Raw genomic sequence first — 23808 nt, 5'->3', positions numbered from 1 at the left:
AAAATAACTTTGTCATGTAAATTCAGCCACTAAATACTGCAGAATAGACCCCCCACTTTATCTCCTTTACACACACACAGATGGCCGCACGCACACACACACACTTTCAGTCAATTGAAAGCATGAAGGCTTTAGCCATTCTGACACCCAGGGGAACTTGTGTCCTTTGTCAAAGCAACTGGTTGTGCCACAATGGCAGCTCCAGCTAGAAGGCAGAGCCGTGATGGGGTGGGCTGGTGTAAGGGGATGCTGAGGATGTGATCTGAATGATTATCTTGCATACTGGTCAGCCATGCTCAGTTACAAGGAGCTTGAAGAATATTTCACTTCCATTTCTTTGGATGGATGTAAAAAAATCTCGGTGAGAGAAGGTCAGTTTTACAAATTCAAATAAACTGCGATAGGCACTGCTAATTTTGTCAAAGCAGTTTGGTTAAAGCTGCGTGGCCACACAGGTGACAACTTTTCGTGGCAGTTTGCAACCTCAACACTTGAGGCCGCTAAATCCCGCGAACCCACTTTTTGTATTAATATGAGTTGCTTTCCTCAAAGAATCCCTTCAAAAAGTAGATATTATTCTGTTTTGTTTGAATTTCTTAAGCACCCACAACATTTGTATAAAACACCCAAGCATTGCTAAATGTAGGTACCTTATTCTCTCGTGTTCCAGCTCATAAATGTTTACCATGTAAGCACCCAGTCATCCGCAGCATCTCGAACTGGTTCTGCCGACTTTGCAGCCACTTGAAGCACCTGAGGTTATCGCTTGGGTTTCTGCACTGCAGGCCCTCCAAGTTTGCTAACGTCAAAAGCTGTCCTTCTGAGCTTTATGATGTTCCTCTTAGTGTGTGTTTGTGCGTGCGCGTGCATGCCAGTGTGTCTCATCTCCAGCCTCTGGCATGGTCAGGTCCAATTTCTATCACAGCACGCTTTGGACAAGCTAAGGAAATGGTTTGCTCCACCACTGCAATGCACCAGTTGTCTGTTTGTCTTTTTAACCAGTTGTACTTTCATTTACTAGTGAGTACACTATGCGTTCCTATACTTCTGACCCCGTAGTGCACGGTCATACCCATAATCCCCTAGCTCATATGGCTATAGTTCATCATAAGGGTGCCCTTCTAAACATCATCATCATCATCATCTGATTTCCCCGCTGCATGTATCTTAGCGTGTCAGATCTCATCCCATGGCTGGGGACTAAATCCCATTGGGATTGTTCCAGGAGGGCCCACGTGTCAATGTGCTGTGTTGATTAAAATAGATTTTGCTCATGCTGCATTTATTATGACTCAAGAGCTGTGCTATGTCCTGTGGTGCCATCAAGGTAATCATGCGATGGAGTCTACATCTATTCTCTTTTCTTTGTAGATACATTAGTTTGGAATTGAGCCTTCACATTAAAGCAAGTGGATTTACAACAGGGGCGCGAGTGGGTAGCGCGTCGGCCTCACAGCTCTAGGGTCCCGGGTTCAAGTCCATGTCGGTCCACCTGTGTGGAGTTTACATGTTCTCCCTGGGCCCACATTCCAAATACATGCATGGTAGGCTGATTGTCATTCAATTGCCCCTAGGTATGGGTGTGTGTGTGTGCATGGTTGTCGGTCTCCTTGTCCCCTGGGATCGGCTGGCCACCGATTCAGCATGTCCCCCGCCTCTCTCTGGAGTCAACTGGGTTAGGCTCCAGCACCCCCCACAAGCCTAATGAGGATAAAGCGGTTCAGAAAATGAGATCAAGATTTGCAACAGATAGTAACACACCCAGCCAATATATATAACAATAACAACTATTATTCACCGAGCCAAGCCTTCTTGATAGGTAAATTAAAAAAAAAAACTATTATTCTAAGTGGTGGATAAGAGTGATCACTCACAGAATTAAGCCTGTATTGCATAAAATATATAACTTGTGGTTTGCTATTCAATAAAAACACTGCAAACACAGATAAATGCATCCCATACAAACACACATAAAATGCTGCTGCCTTTTTTATTCTTTCATTATCTGCTTATCCCCACAAGGGTCACAGGGGGTGCTGGAGCCGATCCCAGCTAACTACTGTCATCAGGCAGGGGACACACTGAATTGGTTATGAGTCAATCGCAGGGCACAAGGAGAAACCCCACATAAACCCAGGGAGAACATTCAAATTCCAGACAGGAAGGTCTGAGCCTGGGATTCAACCCTCGATCTCAGGACTGAGGCCAACGTGCTAACCACTTTTCCACCGGGCCGCACACAGCTGCCTTTTACAAGTCAAAATGTTTCTTTACTCCAGCAAAGTATGAAGACAGAGCTGCAGGACCTAGAGATAAAACAAACAAACACAAAAAGCCCCGACACATTCAAAGAGAGAGAAGTTTGAATAGATCATTGTTTTTTTTGCCAGCAGGCAAAGTGGACCGACCCATTACGTGTTACAGGAAAGAGGGTCAGGCACTATTTTCCATTAGGAAGCTGGGGTTTGTGTTGGCGGGCCATCGGAGGTATAAGGGATGCTTTTAGAGCGAGGCTTTATTGTGCACTAGAGTGCTCTGACTGTGGCCAACGGGAATATAAACTCAACACAAAAGATGCCAGATTACATTAGAGTATTGAATCTCTTTCAATGCTTTTTAATACAACAGGCAAACCAGATACCACTGCATTTTATACATAAAGATAGGTACAGCATTTTTAGCCAACTCACATCTTTATAGTTGAAGTGGACTGTTTTTGTGTGTGTTTTCTAATGATGTATGCCAGTGGATTTTTAAATTGAGACTTCCTACCACAACATTTCATTGCAAATGATAATATTTAGTAAGGAATAATCATTCATTATTAACTAAATACATGACTTTTTTAGGGTCATGCAGGACTAGAATTGAATCAGTGATGATTGCTTATGTGGTGCCCACCGGCTGGTTTTAGTCCATATCATTGATGTCAATTTCAGTTGTGCTGTTGTGTTTGATGCTGGAAATCAATACTGCAAAGCAAAGTGTGTCAGAAAAAGCTTAAAACTTAAAGAAATAAAGATGCGAGGATATGAAAGTTTCACATTATTTTACTGACTTTCTATTCTATAAATCCTGTGAGGTAAATTATATACAGTAACTGTTTGAATGTTGGGAGTACTTTTTTCCCTCAATTTTTGAAAATTGTTAACATCATTCCAAATTTAAACAGGAAATGACCCAGGAGTGTTCCAATAACAACAGTGTAAGTGACCCAGGAGTGGCCAAGAATCAATTACGTTATTGAACATTATTCCAGATCATTCTACACTTTTGAACATCATTCCCCCTTATTAAATAACATAAAAGGTTGTTGAACATTCCACACAATTCAATGATTTTGCACATTATTGCCCAAATGTTTGATTCTAAATAATTCCACTTTTCTTCCACCTTATTCAACATACTAATTTATTTATCGTATTTTCATTTGTTATTCTCATGCATTTTACAGAAACTGCATTTTCTGTTTGGTAACACGAGTTTAGTACCCTAAAAGAATACAGATCATCATATCATCTTGCTTGCAGAATTGCAAGCACAAAATCCATGTACAGAAACTGTATTTCAAAATCAAAAGGATTTTTCCCACAAAATCCTCCTGTCTTTACATCCAGGGGAATTATGTTGACTTTTTACTATTTTTGTAGCACCTGAATAATAGTTTATTTTCGCATTGTAATATGTATGCATCTGGTACTATGTTTGTCTTCACTCTTATTGTTTCACATTTGAAATATTATGGTATATCATGCTTTATTGGTAAAAATTAGTATAGGCTTCATCTTCACAACATAATTCAAACACAATCACACAATTTCCATGACTTTCCCAACAAATTTGGGGGGGGGGGAAACGCTCAATCAGTGGGGTCATCTGAGCCAATGTTGATGTCGTTTCTCTCTCTCTTGCAAGGACAGCAATCGTTTGGATTGACTATGACTGCCATCTCCCTTACTCTGTCCTTCACAGCCGTCTGCCTCCATTAGGACACAAGCATAATGATAGGAAATGTGAGGACAAGTTCTGGTAGGGTAGGGTGTAAACGAGGTTTCCTATCCCCTTGCTGGAGGCCATTGGCAGGCAGGGTCAATCAGGTTATAGGGCTCTCTTGACACCTAAAACCTTCTGTGTCTTTAATCTGGCATTTCTAGTTGTAAAATCCTAGCCTGGACCCGAATGTAGCTTTTTACAATTTTATTGAAAGGCTTTTGTCCCTTGTTCAAGTGTCTTTCAATAATGTTTTTCTCATGATTGCACTTAGTTCTCATTATGGACGTAGGGCAAGCCATCATAACATGCACCCCCACACCTCTTATTGGTCAATGTAGAGCTAATTTAATGCTCTATTTGTAGTTTGTCCCGTGGGCTATTTTACAGTTGGGTTGATGCATTACAATTTGTGTGGGGTAGATATGAAACTGAGAGCCCCATATGTATCAGCAATGTATGTTATAAAACCGGGGATAACTATTATGAAAAAGGTAAAACACATTCTTTATTGTCTGCACTGCCCCTAATCCAACAACATTTGCTTTCTCCTAGCATCCCCATCCAAGCCTAATAATGTCAGATTAAGCTCTCCACAACTGTCCATCTGACATGAAGGCTGGATTTGTGCTGGATTGGAAAATCTGGATGGGCTGCTTCCAAAGCCCTATAATTCTACACACACATACACACGCCTACACACTGATCAGATTAAAAAGCAGAGGATCTGCATGTGATGGCAGGAGAGTGGGTGCTTTATTTATTTATTTTAAACTTCTGAGAACGTCCTCGGCGATCCCAAAAAGTACATTAGAAATAAAACAAGTACGCAGTAGGCATCGCGTTTAATAATCCCAGATTCCCCCAGGCCACAGTACTGATTTAGAGCACCTCAATCCTAGATATGTCCCTACGATGCCCTTTTGCCTCAGTGGGCATGCATGCCCTCCTTTTGTTGCGGTAAACACAGAGGGGGGTCGGAGGGTCCCGATAGGGCGGTGGGTGATGCTCGTCCAGATTACGCTTCACCATACGGCCTATTTACACTCGACACCGAACAACGTTAAAAACAAATTGCGGCAAAGCAACGAAACTTGTATCGCCGAGGCGCACAGCGATCACGGAATTTCGACACCGGTCACGCGTTCTCCTGGTCACCCACGTGACCCCTTGACGTGGTCCAATCGGGTGGCGTTTTGTTCTCGCAAGAGCAAAAGGAAGAGGGCGGAGATCGTTCTCCTTTTTACGATTTTTAATCTGCTACACCATCGCTGGACGCTGTCATCGTTGTTACCATCCTGCCCTACAGAAAGGTAAAACTCATTTTTCTCTTCATTTTGGGGAATTATTTGGCTTCGGAAGGCCAATATCATATGTTAGCTGTTTTGACTTGATTGCTCATATTTGTCCCCTTAAAATATTGGAAATTGCATATAATTGGGAAAGTCATCGTTGTTGGAATTTCCGACACATGGAACTTAAGGCGCAGAATCAAGCCATCGGTACTTCAAATTATTAATTAACCGGCGTTACCATGACCTTTTCAATGAGATGCCGTATTTATGGCTCGTTATCTTATTCTGTCATTCGGAAAAGATCTCACTGGCGTTTTCTTAACTTGTTCCCAGTCTGATGAACATGTATTTTCACAAAGGAATTTCAGTGATCTGACCCAGCACATCTATTGTTTGGCTCAAGCATGATCGATTTTACTTAAAATGATTATTTCTGTGGCTGGGATGACCTTTGCTGTATAGTTATTTCAATTATCATCACATTAATATTATTAAGGCTGCCATGTTTTGTAAACCTGAAACGTGGTCTGCGTTCTAAGGCTCCGTGGCAAGATGAATGGCTGCTTTGTTGTTGTCTTTGAGGAACGCGGACGACATTTCCACACCCAAAAAGCAACCTTAAAGTCAAAGAGCTTCAAAGAGCACAGGAGCCCGACTTATCGAACTTATCACAAATTATGGCAAATCTAAAATGGCCGACTTGACGTGCTGCTTTTTCACAGCACAACATGGTGCGCCTGTGTCGTTAAGCCTTTGACAGTGCGCCACGGATGTTCGTACCCCCCGCCACCAATCCAGCCGCCCCTTCGACTACTGCCACAATTGCAAGGCAGACACGCTCAGAGATACTTTGAATGTTTCTTGCTACAAGTTGGTTCTGGCATCTTTGCGGAAGCTTTTGATCATGATCAGGACTGAGGTATCGGAATTCTGGGTCGCTGATTAGGACTGACATCTTTTGAAAGCAATGTCATAGTGGCGCATCGTGATGCCCCCTCCTACTTCCATCCTATTGTATCACATGTAACACAAAAGCCCACAAGAGCCAAGAGCTACTCTCATACCAGTGAATTGAATATCTGTTGGAATTGTCTGCTGGCAAGCCTTTTCAATGGAAATCTGATTTTCATCCCCAAACTCGTCGGCTACCATCGACGGCGATGGAAGTCCAAACCATCTGGGATCAAGAGGCCCCCATCTCCCAGTTGAAATTGATTGGATGTCTACGAGTTACATGACAAATGTTGGTAAAAAAAAAATGTATCAATGAGGTCAACCAGAAGGCTGACCCGTAATTGGAACAAAGATATCATGAGAGTTGTATGATTAGCCACATTCAGGCGTTGCCAAAATCCAAATGATGAGTGGTCTCCTGTGAAGATGCAAACATCTGTGACAGATGATTGCAGGAACATTGACTTCTCAACAAGTTTATGATGCGCAACTCTTGCCTCGAACGGGACCAGAATGTCAAGATTTTGAGTTGCTGCCGAGGGAATATTTCATCCGTCATCTAGCCATCATGGTGACGTCCCTCCCTTGATGTGTGGATTAAGAAGGAACAGATGACACAGGCTTTGGATGGGATCATACAGGATTTCTCCCGTACTTGCTGTGACTTGTTTGACAACATTTTTACATAACAGCTTATTGAATATTGACACACACAGTGGTTAAACCTGCCCTTGCCACAATGCAAGATTCCTTTGCAAGAGAGGTAAGGAAGGTGGTCTTTGGGACTAAAAAGACCTTTGTAGCCAGGGGTACTTTTGCATCATTTACACATCAGCGGCTCTTCATAAAAAAGCAAGACCTCTCCATTGTTACAAGAGCAGAAATGGAAGCCAAGACACAAAGAGACAAGGCCTCGGGTTCATCTTTCTTCAACAGCAATGCACAAGTCTTTTCTGGGCACGGCAATCAGAGGCAAGGAAATTCAGGAGGAAGGCGAGGGGTGTGCGTAGGGAGTACGATGCATTTTGTGCACTGTGTTGCCCAGCCAAGCGTAAAGCGTGATTAATTCAATAGCCGCCATAGAGGAGGAGGCTAGCAGCGCTGCAACGCCGAGCATGACCCACTTTCTCCATCAGATGTCATAAAAAATTCCCTGTCGTCCCTCATTGTGTGTCGTCCCCCCAACTTCCTGCCAGACTGTCAGACATGGGGGGGTTTCAAAAATATTAGTGGATATTTGTCACACTTTAGCCTCTGGATTTTGTCAAAGAAGGGACAAATAATTGACATTATTTTTCACAAGGACCATTTTGGGCATGTGAAGAAACTCGCTTCCAAAATGAAAAACAAAATCTGACCTAAAAATAAAATGACAATTTGCTGCAAGGTTTTAGTCCAATTGGCTACATGAATCACAGGGCCTCGACCTAATTCCATTGCTGGGATGTATGCTCAAAACACTGCTAGGGATTTCTGTATATTTTTCACTGACCTCAATCTACAGCTTTTGGCGTGATTAATGGCAGTTAAGTAGGTGCTACATACGTCTACGTGTACATGAAGGGAGAAACGCAACCTCGACTCATTGGCTATCATTGAAGGCGATGGACGTCCAAACCAGATGGGAGTGGACTGTGCCGTCAATGGCACTGAAACATGATCATTCGATGACAGAACTCCCAGTTAAAACAGATTGGATCTCTATCGCCATCAATGGCAGTCTATGAGTTCAACATAAAGCAACTTACAGAATGGGCTTTGCAGCGCTTCGATATGCCATTCCTCCCCCCTCCCATCCGGGTGAAGACCTGAACCACTGGATCGAGTCTTAAACCCGGATTAAGGTTTTTTATGTAATCTGGTCTCCTCTGGGAGATTGGAGAGACAGCTGGCGACAGAATCCCTGTCCTTATCTCTTGGCCGTCCACTGGCCTCTAACCAAGCCATGCAGCATACTAGCTTTGCAGAGGTATGATTTCAACATGCTAATGTGGCTTTGCTGCAATAATAGCAAACAATATGTTGCTCACAAGGTAACAATGGAACCATCTCTCAAACGTGGATGATTAGCCGTTGAGCGTTTTGTTGACCTTCCAAACGTCAAACTAAATGCAATCAAGATCAGTAGCTCTCCTCCCCTCCCCAAACAGCTGGCTTCTTTTTGGTTTTAATCAAGGAAGATCTGGATTTCTTGCAATTAAAACATTTCCAGGGCACGACTATAATTACACAGCTGTTAATTAGCAGCGGGCACGGAGACAGATGCCACAGAATAATGCACCTGGGGCAGGTGAGATGAAAACTGAAAGTGTTTTTTTTTCAACTGCTCGGCGGATTCACAAGGTCACTTGATTTTAAAGGTTTCTCCCTCTTCATATTCAAGTGTCATTTTCAGGATATGATGCATCTTAGTTTAAAAAAAATCTGAACATTAAAAAAAAGTACAAGATCTGACAACAGATCAAAATGAGTTTTAATCCACAAATAGTAACTAATTGGCTGCCACTCACAATGACCTCATTTAATTCCATTTTAAACATGGAAGACTGGTAGTGATCTTGCCCTCCCAGTTGAAATGGATTGACAACTGACTTCACTCCATGAATGATCACTGCCAGCTCTCCCGGTTAATTCATTCAATGCCATTAACAGCAATAGACATGCAATGTATTTGAATTGGAAATAATTCCTGTCAACCACCACCAGGTCATATATATTGGACGTCTATCGCCATTAATGACACAATGAAACACAATCATTTACTACCATCCCTCTGACTTTAATCGATTTGGATGTCGATCGCACTGATTGGACATTCTCGTATAAAGCTTTAGGGGCCCTTCATTCCATGAGGATGGGCAATAAAACAATTTAAAAAATGTTGCTGTACCCTGCATATTCTACTGAATCCTAAAATCCAGTTGAGCAACTTAACATCACTTTGACGACCTTCCATGACGCCTATAGTCTGGTTGTGTTTCTGCGAAAACACAACATGCAAATGTAATTTTCAAATGCCTACTAGAAGTGTAAAATATATGTAAACCTTTCCACTAGAAAAAACCTGCCTTTTTCAGCCATTAATATGCACACCCCAAGAAAAGAAAAACATCATATTCACCAGCAATAACGGTGTACAATATATTTTGACGAAGTTCATTTGGCTGTCTTTTCCCATCCTAACTGAATTTTCTACTATGGTCCGGAGCGCCCTCTAGTGTTCACCCTTTAAATGAGACCTGACGTCACCCAAGAGTCAGAAAGGACTTGAGCAAACTATTGCCTCAACGCTTTTAATGCCTTGGAAATAGAAATTTAGTACATTCCATTAAAATTACTGTACTGTATGATATAAACGGGCATCAGGGTTTTGAGGTGTTTTTATTTGCCAAGTGAAATTTCCCAAATATGGGATGAATGAAGTTATCTAATCTAATCTAAAATTGAGCACATTTTAGGCAGAACACACCTTTGGACATACAGTAATTTCAAGAGTATCAGCCATGTGACATTTCTGAATGTTGTCCGTCTTTACTTTACAGGTCACCCATTGACTAACTGCACCCTCACACCCCTGTTTTTCCCCACGAACTCCTCTCAGGCGTGACCATTCCCCTTCCGCTAACATCCGACATGGAGCCCATTAAGGTCCAATCAGAAGGTGGACTGAATGTGACCCTTACCATTCGGCTGCTGATGCACGGAAAGGTGTGATGTCCACAACTAAGAAAATTTCACATCCAAACAAACAAACTAACAAACAAACTCCTTACATTTGTGTGCATTTTTGTCCCTGCAGGAGGTTGGAAGCATCATAGGGAAGGTAAATAACATCAGCTCACATTTTCCAATATTTGGATTAAGAAATACGTCCAATATCTAATTTAACTCTGAATTCCAGAAAGGGGAGACAGTGAAAAAAATGCGTGAAGATGTAAGTTGACATTATTTGCAAACATCTTGTGAAACCTAATAAAAGCAGTACTTTGATTTACGAGTTTAATTTGCAATAATATTGTATTTCAATTCAGTATGCCTTTTATTCCATTGACTGTCCTACCTCCCTGAAAATACACAGTTTTATTTTAAATCACAAGGGAAATAGCACAGTGTTGTAAACAACTAAGGATATGAATCAAAAATTGAAAATAGTAGGGGCTTTTGTTAGTCAAGGTACTGCTGTAACCTCTCACTCATAGAGGAGACTGTGCTCATGTACAGAGTGGAGCTCGTATCAACATCTCAGAAGGCAACTGTCCCGAACGGATAGTCACCATCACCGGGCCTACGGACGCCATCTTCAAGGCCTTTGCAATGATCGCCTACAAATTTGAGGAGGTACAGGTTTTCACTCTTATTTCCTCTGCTGAGGTTCACTGTTTGTGTAGTTTATTAGGGCACAAAAACAATGAATGGATATTTGGACAAGTGCTCAATATATCAACATCAACAAAAAAACTTTTGGTGTACCTTTGGTAGGTGCAACATGCTTTTTTCATGGTTGGGCAATCACATTTCTGGCATCTAGTAAAGTTTTCTGATATAGTTAATTCCAAGTATTCTGATCAAGACCCCCAAATTGTCATTCCAGGACATCATCAACTCTATGAGCAACAGTCCTGCCACCAGCAAGCCTCCTGTGACTCTAAGGCTGGTAGTGCCAGCTAGCCAGTGTGGTTCGCTCATTGGCAAAGGAGGCTCCAAAATAAAGGAGATGAGAGAGGTACCGAAAAGATAAACTAACTATCCAGTGAACAAAACATCCAGACTTTTTTTCCTCCCACCCCCAGTCCACAGGTGCTCAGGTCCAGGTGGCAGGCGATATGCTCCCCAACTCAACAGAGAGGGCGGTGACCATTTCCGGGGCGCCGGAAGCCATCATACAGTGTGTTAAACAGATATGTGTGGTGATGCTGGAGGTACGGCAGCTTTACCTTCTCATGAGGATGCATGAGACTCACCCCCGACTGCCCGATATTTCTAAAAGGATTTGACAGTGTTGATTGCTATAAATGAGCATAGCTCACTGGCAATCATTATTCTGGTTTATGTCTTATTGGGATTGTTAATTGTTAAAATGTGAACTGTCTACACTGCCAGCTGTGCAGCGGGCCTTCATGATGGCACCCACCAGGGCTGCCGGGACAGTTGCGACATGGCTGTAAGTCTCCAGAGTGCTCAGGGAGTTGTTTTAACTGCGTAGCGTCATCATTATCCAGTTGAAAGTGATGTTCCAGGTGATTCACAAAACTGGACGTTTTGTCAGCATGTGCACAGTGAAGAGCACTTTTGTGTCACAGATCTTCCCCCAGGCACTGTCCCTCTCGGTCTCACTTGATGCTCTCTTTCTTCCTCTTTTTTCTTCTCTAACACTTTCTCCACATCTCACTCCTTCTCCCACCCTTGCTCTCCTTAGTCCCCACCGAAAGGTGCCACAATCCCCTACCGCCCCAAGCCTGCCTCCACCCCTGTCATTTTTTCAGGTGGCCAGGTAAGAGCAGACCCACTGGGGGCATCTACAGCCAACCTCAGCCTCTTACTGCAGCACCAGCCACTGCCTGTTAGTGTCGCACCAGGTTTTATTCTACCAATCCCACACAACCGCCCACCCTCACTTCCCCACCTGTCCCCTCGACTGGCATGAAACCCCGCTGTCCGCTGTGCCCCCACTGTCATCCATCAGCCTGAAATTGGGATAAAAAGCATCACAGGACTCATTAAGAGATGATTTGGCTGGGTCTGCACTGTATTATTCTGGGTTGTACAAATCCATCAAGTTTGCAGGGAGGAGGAAGCTGGCCGGCTTAATAAATTATTGATGAGAGCCAAAAAAAGATTGGAAAAATGTCCAAGCTGCTTCAGGACTGAATAGGCAGCACACAAAAACTTTCAGGAATTAGTGCGAACTAGCTGTAGCTGTAACTAATCCTATGTAATTGACGCTCACACCAACCAGGTGAAACTCATAAAATACATTTTTAAAAAGACGAGATTGTGATTGTAGTTTTGCCTATGGCACCAAATTCAATGTATCCATTGTCGATTTTTGTGGCTCACTTCAAAAGAGAATCGCACATTCATGAGTCCTGTGACATCACGTGGTATTGGATTGGATTGGATAACTTTATTCATCCCGTATTTGGGAAATTTCATGATGATGCCGTATGTGTTAAAACTAGATATTTACACAATATATTGGAAACCATAATATGTGTGACCGGCAACATCACCCTGCTCGACCCAACTCGTAAATTTTGGGGATATTTCAGAACCCATCCTGGATTAATACGATATAGAAACTGCAAGTGTTTTAGTCTGATGGTCAATACATTGATTGCGTGATTGAGCTCAGTGTTGGTAAGAAACAAGAATATGGCAAAATAAACTAAAAACACAAAACAATATCCACTCTTGCACCTTATTCAACTCTACTTCGTTAACTATGATGACGAGGGGCCATACAAAGTTCTTATTAGATTTTTACTAAATTTATTCCAAACTTGCTATACATGTGGAGACCCAAATTGAACCCTCCAACCCATAACCTAATATAGTTTTGCGGCGCTCTGGGCATCTAATCATTAGACCAAGTCACATATCCCCCTTCTACTCCCACCCTTACCCCCGTCACAGTGATCCCATGATTGTATTGTATTGTAATTCAACTGGATTTGATTGATGATAGTCCAACTTGACAGCATTCAACAATGCAATGCATGCCTTTCCTGTAAACTGAAGTAACTCTCCACAATAACCAAGCTACTGCTACATGGACCTTTTTATTTCGGCAGCACGTTAACAATACACTATAAAAAATGAGGTTTTCCTTTCATGTTTGCAGGCTTACACCATCCAAGGACAATATGCCATCCCTCATCCAGACGTGAGTGCTCGCCACATCAGGCACTCCACATTGCATCCAAATATCTCTCTTGGAAACACAGGCTCCTACCAGCACACCCTTCCTCCTTTATGAATATTAAATGCTAATATTAATATGGCTTTAATATCTGACATGTAATTCCAATTGATTCTGACTTTGAACACTCTTGAATCCCTTCTGTCTGTTCTCTGTTAAATCTCGAGGGGCTTGGCCTGTAGCTCATGACAAACATCATGATTTTCCATTTACCTCCTTTTTTCATGCAAAATGAAAGGCTCGTATTGAGTATGATATTTTCGTAAAATCTATGAGCAGAAAAGATTTTTGCTCAAAATTTTAGCTACAGTAAATTTTAGATGCTTCGAGGATGATATTTTTTTTTCTTAAGTATTGGAAGTATTTTTATTTCTTTATTTTAAAATGATGGCTTCTATTGCGACAACGTCGAGATGCTTGTATCTCTACAATAAATCCCGGCCAAGCCCTTGCGAACGTCTCGAACTTCACCTTTTTAATGTTTCCTCAGATCCTATCTTGACTCTCGTAACTTTTCGGACAGACTTCTGTGTGAGTGTGTGTCCAAATGTGTTTTTAACGATGACCTCATAGCTTTGCTGTCCTCCTCCTCCCCCCCTCAGCAGTTGAGCAAGCTCCACCAGTTGGCTATGCAGCAAACCCCCTTTACCCCCCTCGGACAGACCACCCCTGCCTTTCCCGGTACGTACCCACCTACACGACAACCCTCTTTACCGAAACTCCTTCTCTCGTTTGTACCTGTAGAAGCGCACACATTCTCTTCCTCCTACACTCTTTTCTTCACTTTCTCTTGCTCTTTCTCTTCTTATTCTTCTTGTTGTCTTCCACCTTTTTCTCTGCCTTGGACATGGCCTGCTGGTGGTCTGCTCTTGTTGGTGTTGAGGTGTCCCCAAACCCCACCCCCCCTCCATAGCATCCTTTCTTAAAATGATGCAACTGCCTTTTCGAGACTTTCTGTGTAGAGAGCCAGGTGTTCTAATGGTTGTTGGTGGGCAGTGTGTGGCGCAATGCTCAAATGTTTGCGAGTTCCGCCAATGTGTCCAACTCTATTTTATGTATTTTTTCTCCCGTCTTCTTCCTGTCCCTGGTGTGGTCAACAGCAGGTCTGGATGCCAGTAACCAGGCCAGTACTCATGAACTCACCATTCCCAATGATGTGAGTATCCAACTAATTCACGATTCAAGATGAATTGATGCTAATTTCATAACGAAAAATTGACTGTAGTCTAGTATAAATCTGACAAATAAATGCCGACGATAAAGACCAACATGCATATGCCCTGGCTATCCTATTAAGTCCCGCCCCCGTTTTTTCACTAGCTAATAGGCTGCATAATTGGACGTCAGGGAACCAAAATCAACGAGATCCGTCAGATGTCTGGGGCACAGATCAAAATTGCTAACGCCATGGAAGGGTCATCGGAGCGCCAGATCACCATCACAGGAACCCCCGCCAACATAAGCCTGGCCCAGTACCTCATCAATGCAAGGTAAAAACTTTGTGCATTTTTTTCAAGCTTCCTTTAAGTGCTCCTTTGAGCATTTGATTGCATAACTTTCAGGAGGTTAATCCTGCTTGAGGTTGGGGAGCCAATAAAGAGGGTGACTGTTTAGGGTACAGGCAGTGGAATTTTCAGTCTACCTTTGAGTCACTGTCTGGTTGCTTGTTTGTCCATTAAATTTGGCAAACAATTCATGCCAGGTTAAACCATTCAGTTTTCATCGTTGGCTTCCCTTACAGTGTATGAAACAGTTCAAGAATAAACTCATAAATCACTATAGCCCAGCCCATTACCTTCTTTATGGCACGCAGTGTCGCTGATGTCAAAAGTGCTCCCAACAACCTTCAAGCTTCAGAATAAATCAGGAAGCTGCTGCTCCCTTTAAGAAGAAAACCCGAGATTAGGATTTTTAAATAGTATAAACCTCATTGGTAAGAACTAACAGACACACAAGCCTCAACTTGTTCCAGGGGGTTCAGCATGTATTCAGACGCAAATGATCCATTCGTGCAATCGTCCTTTTGATTATTCTTCTTTTTCAAAAAGAAATTGGTGGATTGTGTTGGGGAGCCAGGTAATCAATCCCATCATTTTCTGAAATTGAAGTACATGCAGTGAGAATTGGGGGCTATCGACAAGTCCGTAAAATGCTCTATAATGGCTAGCAAGATGAGTTTAGTTACTCTGAGAACAGCTGCCAGTGAATGAGTTCTTTCGACGAACTAAGCTCTGGTGGTTGGACCATCTCTTTGATGGGGAACATGAAGTTTTCCTTTTGGATCGCAGACTTGCCATTCGGCCCCTCTAGTAAATCTTAAATCCTCAAGTCCTTTTGAAGTTGAGATGCCATTTATTTCTCTGATTAAGTCATTGGTTAAATACTCAAGATAATGCAGGGGTGCTAGGGAGTCCAATCTGGCCCACTGGGTTGTTCTGACTGCACTTTGAAGCTTGTTCATATTGTACATACAGAATTAAATGCTTTTATTTTTTTACACGGGCGCCGCAAAACCAGAATTTTGCGAGTTGTGTAATGGACTGTGCACTACTGCACTTTGTTCAATTGTCTATCCACAGTCACATTCGTTATTTCACCCCTTGGCGTCAAAACGGCTTCCTCAATATCGGAGAGTTAACAAGGAACCACATGAAGTAGCCTGAAAATGCCCAAAACTCAACAGAAAGCGAAATGATGCGAAATGGCTGAACTGGGAGGTGAACGAACATTCATTCGCCCCTCCCAGTCAAAATGGATTGGACGTCTAGCGTCCTCAATGGTAGGCAGTAAGTTAACTTTTTTAGCTAAAAACAAACTGGTCCGCCCAGTCTTGGTGATGTTAATCTGGCCCACAAACGAGTTTGACACCACTAATGTATAGGGAGTATGTTGGACCATATCGAACTGGGTCACTTTATTCATTCAACGTCCGTACCGCGCATTCCCGTAAGGGTTGCAATGGGTTGCTGGAGCCTATCCCAAAAGGTAGACTACACCCAAGACTGGTCGCCAGTCTGCCGTAGGGCACACAGAAAGACAAATGACCAGCCGCACTCACAACCATACCACCAGCTGTGGTAATTGAGCGTGCGCCTGCCCACACCGAAGTCAGGGGAGTGAACCACTACACCATCAGGCTGCCCAGTGTTTTTTATGACTATCCTAAATGACTTTTTGATTCATTTCTTCACAAAGCACCGAATAGAGTTTTTCCTTTAATTTCATCTTCAAGGTTTCGAGACGTGGCGGCCATGTGGAACGATCCATCCTCCATGACCACCTCCTGAGCTCCCTGACTGGCTCTTCCATCTGGCCCTTTCCAACAACTGACGACGCCCTTCGGACTCTGGCTGTGGCTCTCCGAAAACCCTGAACATCCGTCGCCCTGGTCCTCTACGGACCAGTGAGGCCGAGCGCTCACTTTTGATTTCAGAGAGCCAATTTAAAAAAAACACAAAAAAAGAAGAAATCTGTTCATGTTTTTGTTTTAGGGAATTGTTGAAGCATGTTGAATGTTTATTAGCAACAACTTGTGTTACTTTATTCTTTCTGTTCATCTTTTTTTCTCTGTCAGTGCTGCGTCATAGAACAATTAAGAAGTAAACGATTGAACATTTTGTAGAAGTAGTTTTTTTGCATTTATTACAGCTCAGTGATGCTATCGGCAGAGTGTGGTGGGATGTAGCCAAATTTTTATAATCTACCTTAGAAAAACAGAGCCTTTAGAAAAGAATATTGGACTATTCCATTTCTGTCCGGATTTGCATTTTTGTCAAATTACATCACATGACCCTTTTTAGCCAATGGTATCACTCCTAGAGCCTCCCGTTATTTTGTTTGTGTTTATATATCCTCTCTTTATGTACATTATTGCTTATATTGCATGTGTTGAGTGTCGTGTCGTTGTGTATTTGAGCAAAACCTGTTCAGTGGACCCTGAAATGTTATCTTTGTGCGCCTGCTTTTTCCGCTCATGTTTTAAGCTTTTTTCTGGCCACACACTTATTAGTCCCTTATCCTGCCCATAGCCTCCTTCTATTATTGTGTAGACATGCATGAAAGCAAATTAGACAAAACTGACTGGAAATTTTAATGATTGTTTATGATCATACTTTATTTGTTTTGTACAAGGACTTTTAAGACTATTTGTCAACTACGCGGCGCTCATGCAATAGACGATACAACACTTTACTCTGGACTGCCTCTGATATGCGAGGGATTAGTTGGCCTCGGGTTGTGTCCAAAACCTTTTGTCTTCTTGCCTTTGTTGTTGTTTGATGGCAAAACGAAAAGAGAGAAAAAATTCACAGAGGAAAGAAGCAGAATATTCCCACCTACAAGGATTTGGACCAAGCCAAACGGTGTTTAGAGGCCAAAGAATGTTCAGGGGTTTGTTGGGGGGTGGGGAAGGGGAAAGGGACCCTCGGGGGCCTGGGCGGGCTTGACCACTCAGTCTCTTTTTCACGATTGTTTATTTCTGTCACGTTTCTTTCATTGTTTATTCGACGCTTTAGGTTTGAATGTCTTTTTAAGCTCACAACTGTGTCAGAAACTTCATTGGTCTTGATTATTTGGGGACGAAGTCTGATGACAAACACATTGTTTGTTCATCAGTAAACACTAGCTAACTAAAATGAGGGAAAGATATAGTCAACAAAGGTCAAACTCTGGTAAAAGCTCAATTCTGTGTTGATGTACACAAACAGCTGTTGAATGTTACTGTCCAAGTCACATGATCTACTGTATGTCCAACACGGCAACCATTGCTATGTACGACTTTTATTTTGCAGCTTGCCAAGCCTTTGACTCTAATATGGAGCAAAGGTTGATAGGATACATTGTCGGTGGTTATTCTGCAATAATCGTACAGTTTGATGTGATAGTTGAGCTTCGCAAGGTACAATAGTTTTGAATTTCTATTATTTGGGCTGAATAGAATGTCAAAAGACAAGCTATTATCCTCTGCAAAGTTTCAGAATTATGCACAAAAGACCAGAGTGTGTTCACTTGTAATGCTGGTTCTCTGATAGTGATAGTGTGATTTCAATTACATCAATATTCATGTACCATTATGTATTTGGAACAATTGTATTTATTTACATTTGTGTATATGACTGAAACAAACTGCAACTAATGCAATAATAGGGTGCAATGTGCAATTATTTATTCAGTTTCTTTTTCCTTTTTGACTCATAGAAGAGCTTTGTAGCTTGTTGCAAAATGTTTTGTTCTCAGATCTATTTTCCATGTGGAAGGAGGTTTAAAAAAGATTTTTATTTTTCAGCTTATGTTTGCGTGTTGCACTGTGTATTGCAGTTTTTGAGGGGAAATGATGAAGTTTGTAACTATTTTTTGATTTATTTTCTGTGTGAAGATCTATATTAGTTGTGAGTACTATGTTTAATTTCAAAGTGTTGGTAAGCATAAAAACAAATAAAGTTTCAGTTTTGCTTTCTGTGACCATGTGTTGCTGTTTAAACTTCCAGGGTAATATTTCATTTTTGGGTTTAGAATTGGTTCACACGAGACTGAAAGCAATCAAGATTATACATACTCACTCATTTTATTGAAGCAAAAAAATAATAATACTTTCAAAATCCAGATTAGATCAGCACAATGTACTGGGGTCAAGGTAGGGACATGCTGACTTTTTAAGTCTTTATGTCAGCAACAGCCAAAGAAGAAAAATATTTCAGTGTCCTGAAATAGCTTACAAATTGCTCTGCCAAAATGGATGCATACTGCCGTCGGCTCCTGCCAAAGTCCAGTGTCTTATGAATCTTAATGCTCAGAATAGCAGACTTTAAGAGCCATGTCGAAAATTGCTGTGTTTCCTAAAGGTCAGGTTTATTAGTCAAAGAAGGTCCTTCGAGCAATGGTCAAATTTTCTGAACCGCTTATCCTCACAGGGGTCACGGGAGGCGTGTGCGGTCGATTGGTCACCGGTCTTTTGGTCGCCCGGACTCAAACAACGGGCGACCAAAAGACTGGCGACAAAACAAGGTAAAACAACACGGTCTACGCATCAATAAAAGCCAACAATGGCCCTGAGCAGTTTCACTGAGCCGACGTGTGAGTGTATAAGTTTGTATGTACAGGAGTTGTCCCCTTCGGAAGGTACGTCAGTCAGGGTCTTAACAAGTTCTCCAACAAAAAACAATAAAAGTACGGGAAATTTGGAGCTTTTCTTTAGCCTAATAATTAAAAGGGCATTAAGTATGACTAAATAATAATTAATAGGGAATTTGAGCAACGATTTAAATGGTAATTATCAATAACCTTCCGGCCGACCAAAAGACCGGCGACCAAACGACCGAGTACCCACGGGAGGTGCTGGAGCCAAGCTAACTATGAGTACCAGGCAGGGGACACCTGAATGAATGGTGAAATCTTTTTTATGCGGAAATTTGCGTTACATCGCCAGCATAGGAATAGATCTTTTGTAACTCAAAGAGCTGTACCAAAAACATTAATAAACAAGCATGCACTCTGAAGGGGCAAGCTGCCCTTCCAAAATGGTTACCTGATTATAGACACCATGTTCCCCCAACCCCAACGACATTGGGTGTGTGCCAACCTATTTATGTTTTGTGCTGGCGAGGTGGTAATTATTGGCTCTTTGACTAAAGTCAGTGGGTTGCGCAAGATACAAAAATTTGGAATTTGTTGTAATGGACCCAGCAATATAAGTTTTAGTTGTGCCTCTAACTAAAATATGTTAGACTTGGATTAGGTTTACACAGTCTTCCAACGTATAAGACATATGATGACTGTACTGAAATGTTTTCAACAAGTAATCAATAGACAAAAACACCATGGTAACTGTTTCTGTAGTAGTATTTTTTTAATTAACAAATTTGAAAAAAATGTGAGGTTATGTTATTAGGGTGTTTTTTTTTTCTCTCATGAAGGCAGCACTGAATCATCCAGGTGACTTACTTTGTCAATCTCTGCATGCCAAATGGGCATCTTTGCCAAGCTTTTGAATATCCTGAACTACTGGCTAATGTCTATAACACTGTTTACATGCAGCCAACAAACCTTGGCAGTAACCCAATTATGGAAGGTAATGTAAAGACTTTCAAACACCAAAATAAGATCATGTTGTGGTTTCAAATGTCTGGCCATGTAAACTCACTATTAGAATAGTACTTTTGAATTAAACGTATGCACTTTTAGCACAGGAAAAAGTAGTCCAATTATAAAAAAAACACATAAAATGCTTTTTGCGTGACCAATAAACTTATAGCTGCAAAGTGTAAAAATGAGTCCAGTCCAGTCAGCGGATTACTGAAATGGATGTGATGTCCTTAAGCACGTTGTCTGTGCGTAATGATTTTGCCAAGTGAAAGTATTATGCCGATTGATTATCAATCATGTATGCTCGAGCATATAAATGGATAATTCCTAATTATGTCTAAAAATGTGATATTGACCTAAAATAATTCGTATTGACTACATTTAAAGGTGGCCAATTTTGGTTGCTAATAACAGATCATTATATCGCAACTAAGATTTCAAACCCGGAGTTTAGGAGTTCGGAAAGATGGGTCACCTTTATAGTGGAGATCAAAATTGTTGCACCCAAATCCATATTAGCTGAAGAATAAGAAAAAATGCACAGTATCGTTAATAAGGGGAGCTGTCAGAAGTTGAATTGGTATCAGATGACATTTCAAGCAAAAGAAAAGCTACTATAGCTACTGTGAGCAGAACAAAGGAAAGCGTGAATTTATATTTCTCACTTAAATTTCCTATTTGGAAGTTTTCTTTAGTGTTATCCTCACTGATCTCTGACATTTGAGCATGTTGGAATTGTTACCCATGCAAAAGTCAGTTCACTGCATAGCTGCCTCTACGGCTGTGCTGCAGGCATATCTGATTCCAATATGTTTCGTCCTCATATCTGATTTTTAGGGCTGGCTGTTCAGATTTTTTTGTATCCAAAGTGTCCAAATTGGAATTGGGCCTGTTCAGCATATTATTGACCCATCCGACAGGTTACTGTGGCAACAAATGGGTCATCATTCAGAGCCCGTAGAGCACGTGTCAAAGTGGCAGCCCGGGGGCCAAATCTGGCCCGTCGCATTATTTTGTGTGGCCCGGGAAAGTAAATCATGAGTCCTGACTTTCTGTTTTAGGATCAAATTAAAATGAAGAGTATAGATGTATATTGAATTTCCTGATTTTCCCCTTTTTAAATCAGTAATTGTAATTTTTTAATCATTTTTTCTGTGTTTTTAGTTCAAAAATCATTTTGTAAAATCTAATAATATATAAAAAAGCTAAAATAAACATTTTAGATCTATAAAAAACTGAATATTCAGGGCTTTTAATCCAGTTCTTTTAATCCATTTATAAAAAAAAATATCTAAAGATTATAGCTAAAATGGTCCGGCCCAAGTGAAATCAAGTTGACATTAAAGCGGCCCGCGAACCAACCCGAGTCTGACACCCCTGCCGTAGTTTGACATCACACAACTAATTGCTCAGAATGAGTTTTATCTTGAAAAAAATCCAACTTAAGTTTGCTTGTAACCAAACAGCTCAGTAAAAAACGATGTAAAGCAGAGGAAAATCACTTTTCAGCATTGGTAGGGAATTATATTAACCAGTGCACTGCATTTTACCAAAGTATCATACATTACTTACCTATATTGTCATTGTTTATATGCTCCATATACCCGTCTTCGTAAGGTTCTGTGCTGGCGAGCAAAAGCAGTTTGTTTACGCTGAGTCAGTCCCCAAAAATACCATGTAATAATTCTTAAAGGGCCCTTTTTTGCCATGCCTCACTTTCGCTGTTGCCAATCTTAATTTCTTAATATCTTGTCTTTGTCGTGTACTTGATATATTTTTAACAACACAAAAAATGTGTACAAACATAAATCTTTTACTTAACTCCAGGCAGCGCCAGTGCCGCAACCACTTTCAACCCAAGAAGATAACTTTCAAACCCGCAACTGTCGAAAACCATTCACTAACAACAGTCTTGTTTTTTTTACCTTTCTTTAGAACTGTAGCCATGCCCATCTCTATCCTCTTTCTTTCATCTCAAACAAAATACTTTCATATATTGTCTTGTTTAATTTCATGTATGGCCTTGAGCTCTTCCTGTCAAGATCTATCTCCCCACAGACCAATGAGGAAGAGCGTTTCTTCTTCTCTCCTCAGCGTGCTCCATTATCTTTAACCGCCCTACAGTTAGATTGACACTTTGCCGCACTGAATTTTCCATCACGTAGAGCGACGTCATGGACAGTCAATACCAATCGGAGCTGTTCAGATTGAGAAGCATGTTGTCCGGTTAGGATATGAAACTACGTCCAATATGAAGCTTCAATCTTCTTCTCAAAAATCTGAATTCAGTGCTTTATGACCCTAGGGGAACTTTAGAATGTTCAACCAGCCTACCAAGCATGTTTTGGGGATCTGGGAGGAAACCAAAGTACCCGGAGAAAGCTTACACACGCCCAGATCAACCTGGAATCGAACCCAGGACCCCAGAACTGTAAGGCCGACGTGCTAACTACTCATCCGCCGGGCCGCCCTACTGTCAATCTAACAACAACTGTTGTGGTAACTGATCTTGACAGCGTTTATTTGATCACAAATTATGATCAACTAAAAGATTTAAAATATTGTCTTGACAGATGCAATCTTACAAAAAATTACATTTGTCACGGATCCAGCTGAAATGATTATTAATAATAAAAATCTAGATAGACCCATATGTTTTGTCATTTCATTATACAAATGGTGAAGACTTTGCATTATGGTTTCTGAGCTTCTCAACTAAATGCACATTGTCATCCAATCAAATGAAATGGGAATTAACCGCGTCTCTGGAGCCATTTCCTTTTCAGGGTACCAAGGGCCACCTCACAAAATAAAGCATAAAGAATATAAAGCATGCAGCGGTAGCAGATGGGAAAAAAGCAAAACGTGTCCTATGTGTATTCTGATTCTTTGGTCAGTTAGTCGTTAAACATTGATTAAATGTGGTGCCACACTTTAAGGGTCTTCGGGGATGCTGGTGCACTTTCGTCACAATGGGTGAGCAGATAGGAATTTTGCCAGAAATCCGACAAGATGAGTAAGGATGTTAAACAAATGCCTTGGCAGATTCCGCGCGGCTCCCCTTTCTGTCAACTGCATCGGGAAGACTGATTATCCAGTAGAAGGACCACACTGCTACTGGGCTTTTGCAACATTTATTAGTGCACTTTGACACTTGGGCTACTGTCAAGAAGACTGAAGGATAAAGCAAACTCATACACACTAAAATGCTTCAGTCGTCAATATAATCAATCATTTTGCCTTTCAGCAAAATGCCGTGGCTGAACTCTGCTCACAGCTGCCATTTAATCATACAGATGCTTGGGCTGTGTCCAGGTATTTACAGTGATGGTGTTGGACTACCTTCAAAAGGTCTTTTGTGATCATGGGCGTGACAGACAAGGTATTACAGTCCTGTATCGCTCCACGATGACTGAAAGAAAATTGTGAACGACCAGAAACTAGTTATCCGCGAATGGGCTGTCATAACTCAATGTCTGCCATTCCGGCCGACAGCTCTATCGGTCAAAATGATTTTGACGGCTAGTGCCGTCAATGGCACTGAAACATGAGCATTCACAGCCATTCCTC

The 23808-nt window shown here is 41.5% G+C and overlaps 1 protein-coding gene and 1 long non-coding RNA gene across 10 annotated transcripts in view; one reads left to right on the top strand and one right to left on the bottom strand.

The window, feature by feature from the left end:
* LOC144070934 (uncharacterized) overlaps nucleotides 1-23808 on the bottom strand; it is a 33012-nt gene that overhangs the window by 2634 nt on the left and 6570 nt on the right. The window contains exons 3-4 of the long non-coding RNA XR_013299508.1: nucleotides 15112-15254; nucleotides 14954-15039 (exon numbers count right to left, since the gene is read on the bottom strand). This is a non-coding gene — a long non-coding RNA (uncharacterized LOC144070934). The remainder of the gene's footprint in view (nucleotides 1-14953; nucleotides 15040-15111; nucleotides 15255-23808) is intronic.
* Nucleotides 4946-18618, top strand: LOC144070903 (poly(rC)-binding protein 3-like). Of its 9 annotated transcripts, none has more exons than XM_077595437.1 (13): nucleotides 4961-5303; nucleotides 9782-9947; nucleotides 10039-10062; nucleotides 10141-10173; nucleotides 10461-10577; nucleotides 10831-10962; nucleotides 11030-11158; nucleotides 11656-11799; nucleotides 13081-13122; nucleotides 13761-13839; nucleotides 14262-14314; nucleotides 14479-14648; nucleotides 16391-18618. In XM_077595437.1, exons 2-13 carry the CDS (start codon nucleotides 9873-9875, stop codon nucleotides 16443-16445), a joined length of 1053 nt encoding a protein of 350 aa, XP_077451563.1. In that variant the 5' UTR covers nucleotides 4961-5303; nucleotides 9782-9872; the 3' UTR covers nucleotides 16446-18618. The 9 variants fall into 9 exon arrangements, with proteins under 9 accessions (XP_077451593.1, XP_077451575.1, XP_077451583.1 ...); XM_077595445.1 differs by having other exon boundaries at nucleotides 4962-5303; nucleotides 13764-13839; XM_077595428.1 differs by having other exon boundaries at nucleotides 4964-5303; nucleotides 13764-13839; nucleotides 14259-14314.

This window comes from Stigmatopora argus, chromosome 1 (genome assembly GCF_051989625.1).
Source record: "Stigmatopora argus isolate UIUO_Sarg chromosome 1, RoL_Sarg_1.0, whole genome shotgun sequence".
Lineage (NCBI taxonomy): Eukaryota > Metazoa > Chordata > Actinopteri > Syngnathiformes > Syngnathidae > Stigmatopora > Stigmatopora argus.
Note: the sequence above shows the minus strand (reverse complement) of the source record. Positions and strands in the feature narration are given on the sequence as shown.

Excerpts from the sequence above, each read along its gene's own strand:
- LOC144070903 (XM_077595419.1), top strand. The coding sequence starts at position 9,873 with ATGGAGCCCATTAAGGTCCAATCAGAAGGTGGACTGAATGTGACCCTT. Across the intron at positions 13,840-14,258 it reads GACCACCCCTGCCTTTCCCG|CAGGTCTGGATGCCAGTAAC; the intron begins GTACGTACCCAC and ends TGTGGTCAACAG. Across the intron at positions 14,315-14,478 it reads AACTCACCATTCCCAATGAT|CTAATAGGCTGCATAATTGG; the intron begins GTGAGTATCCAA and ends TTTTTTCACTAG.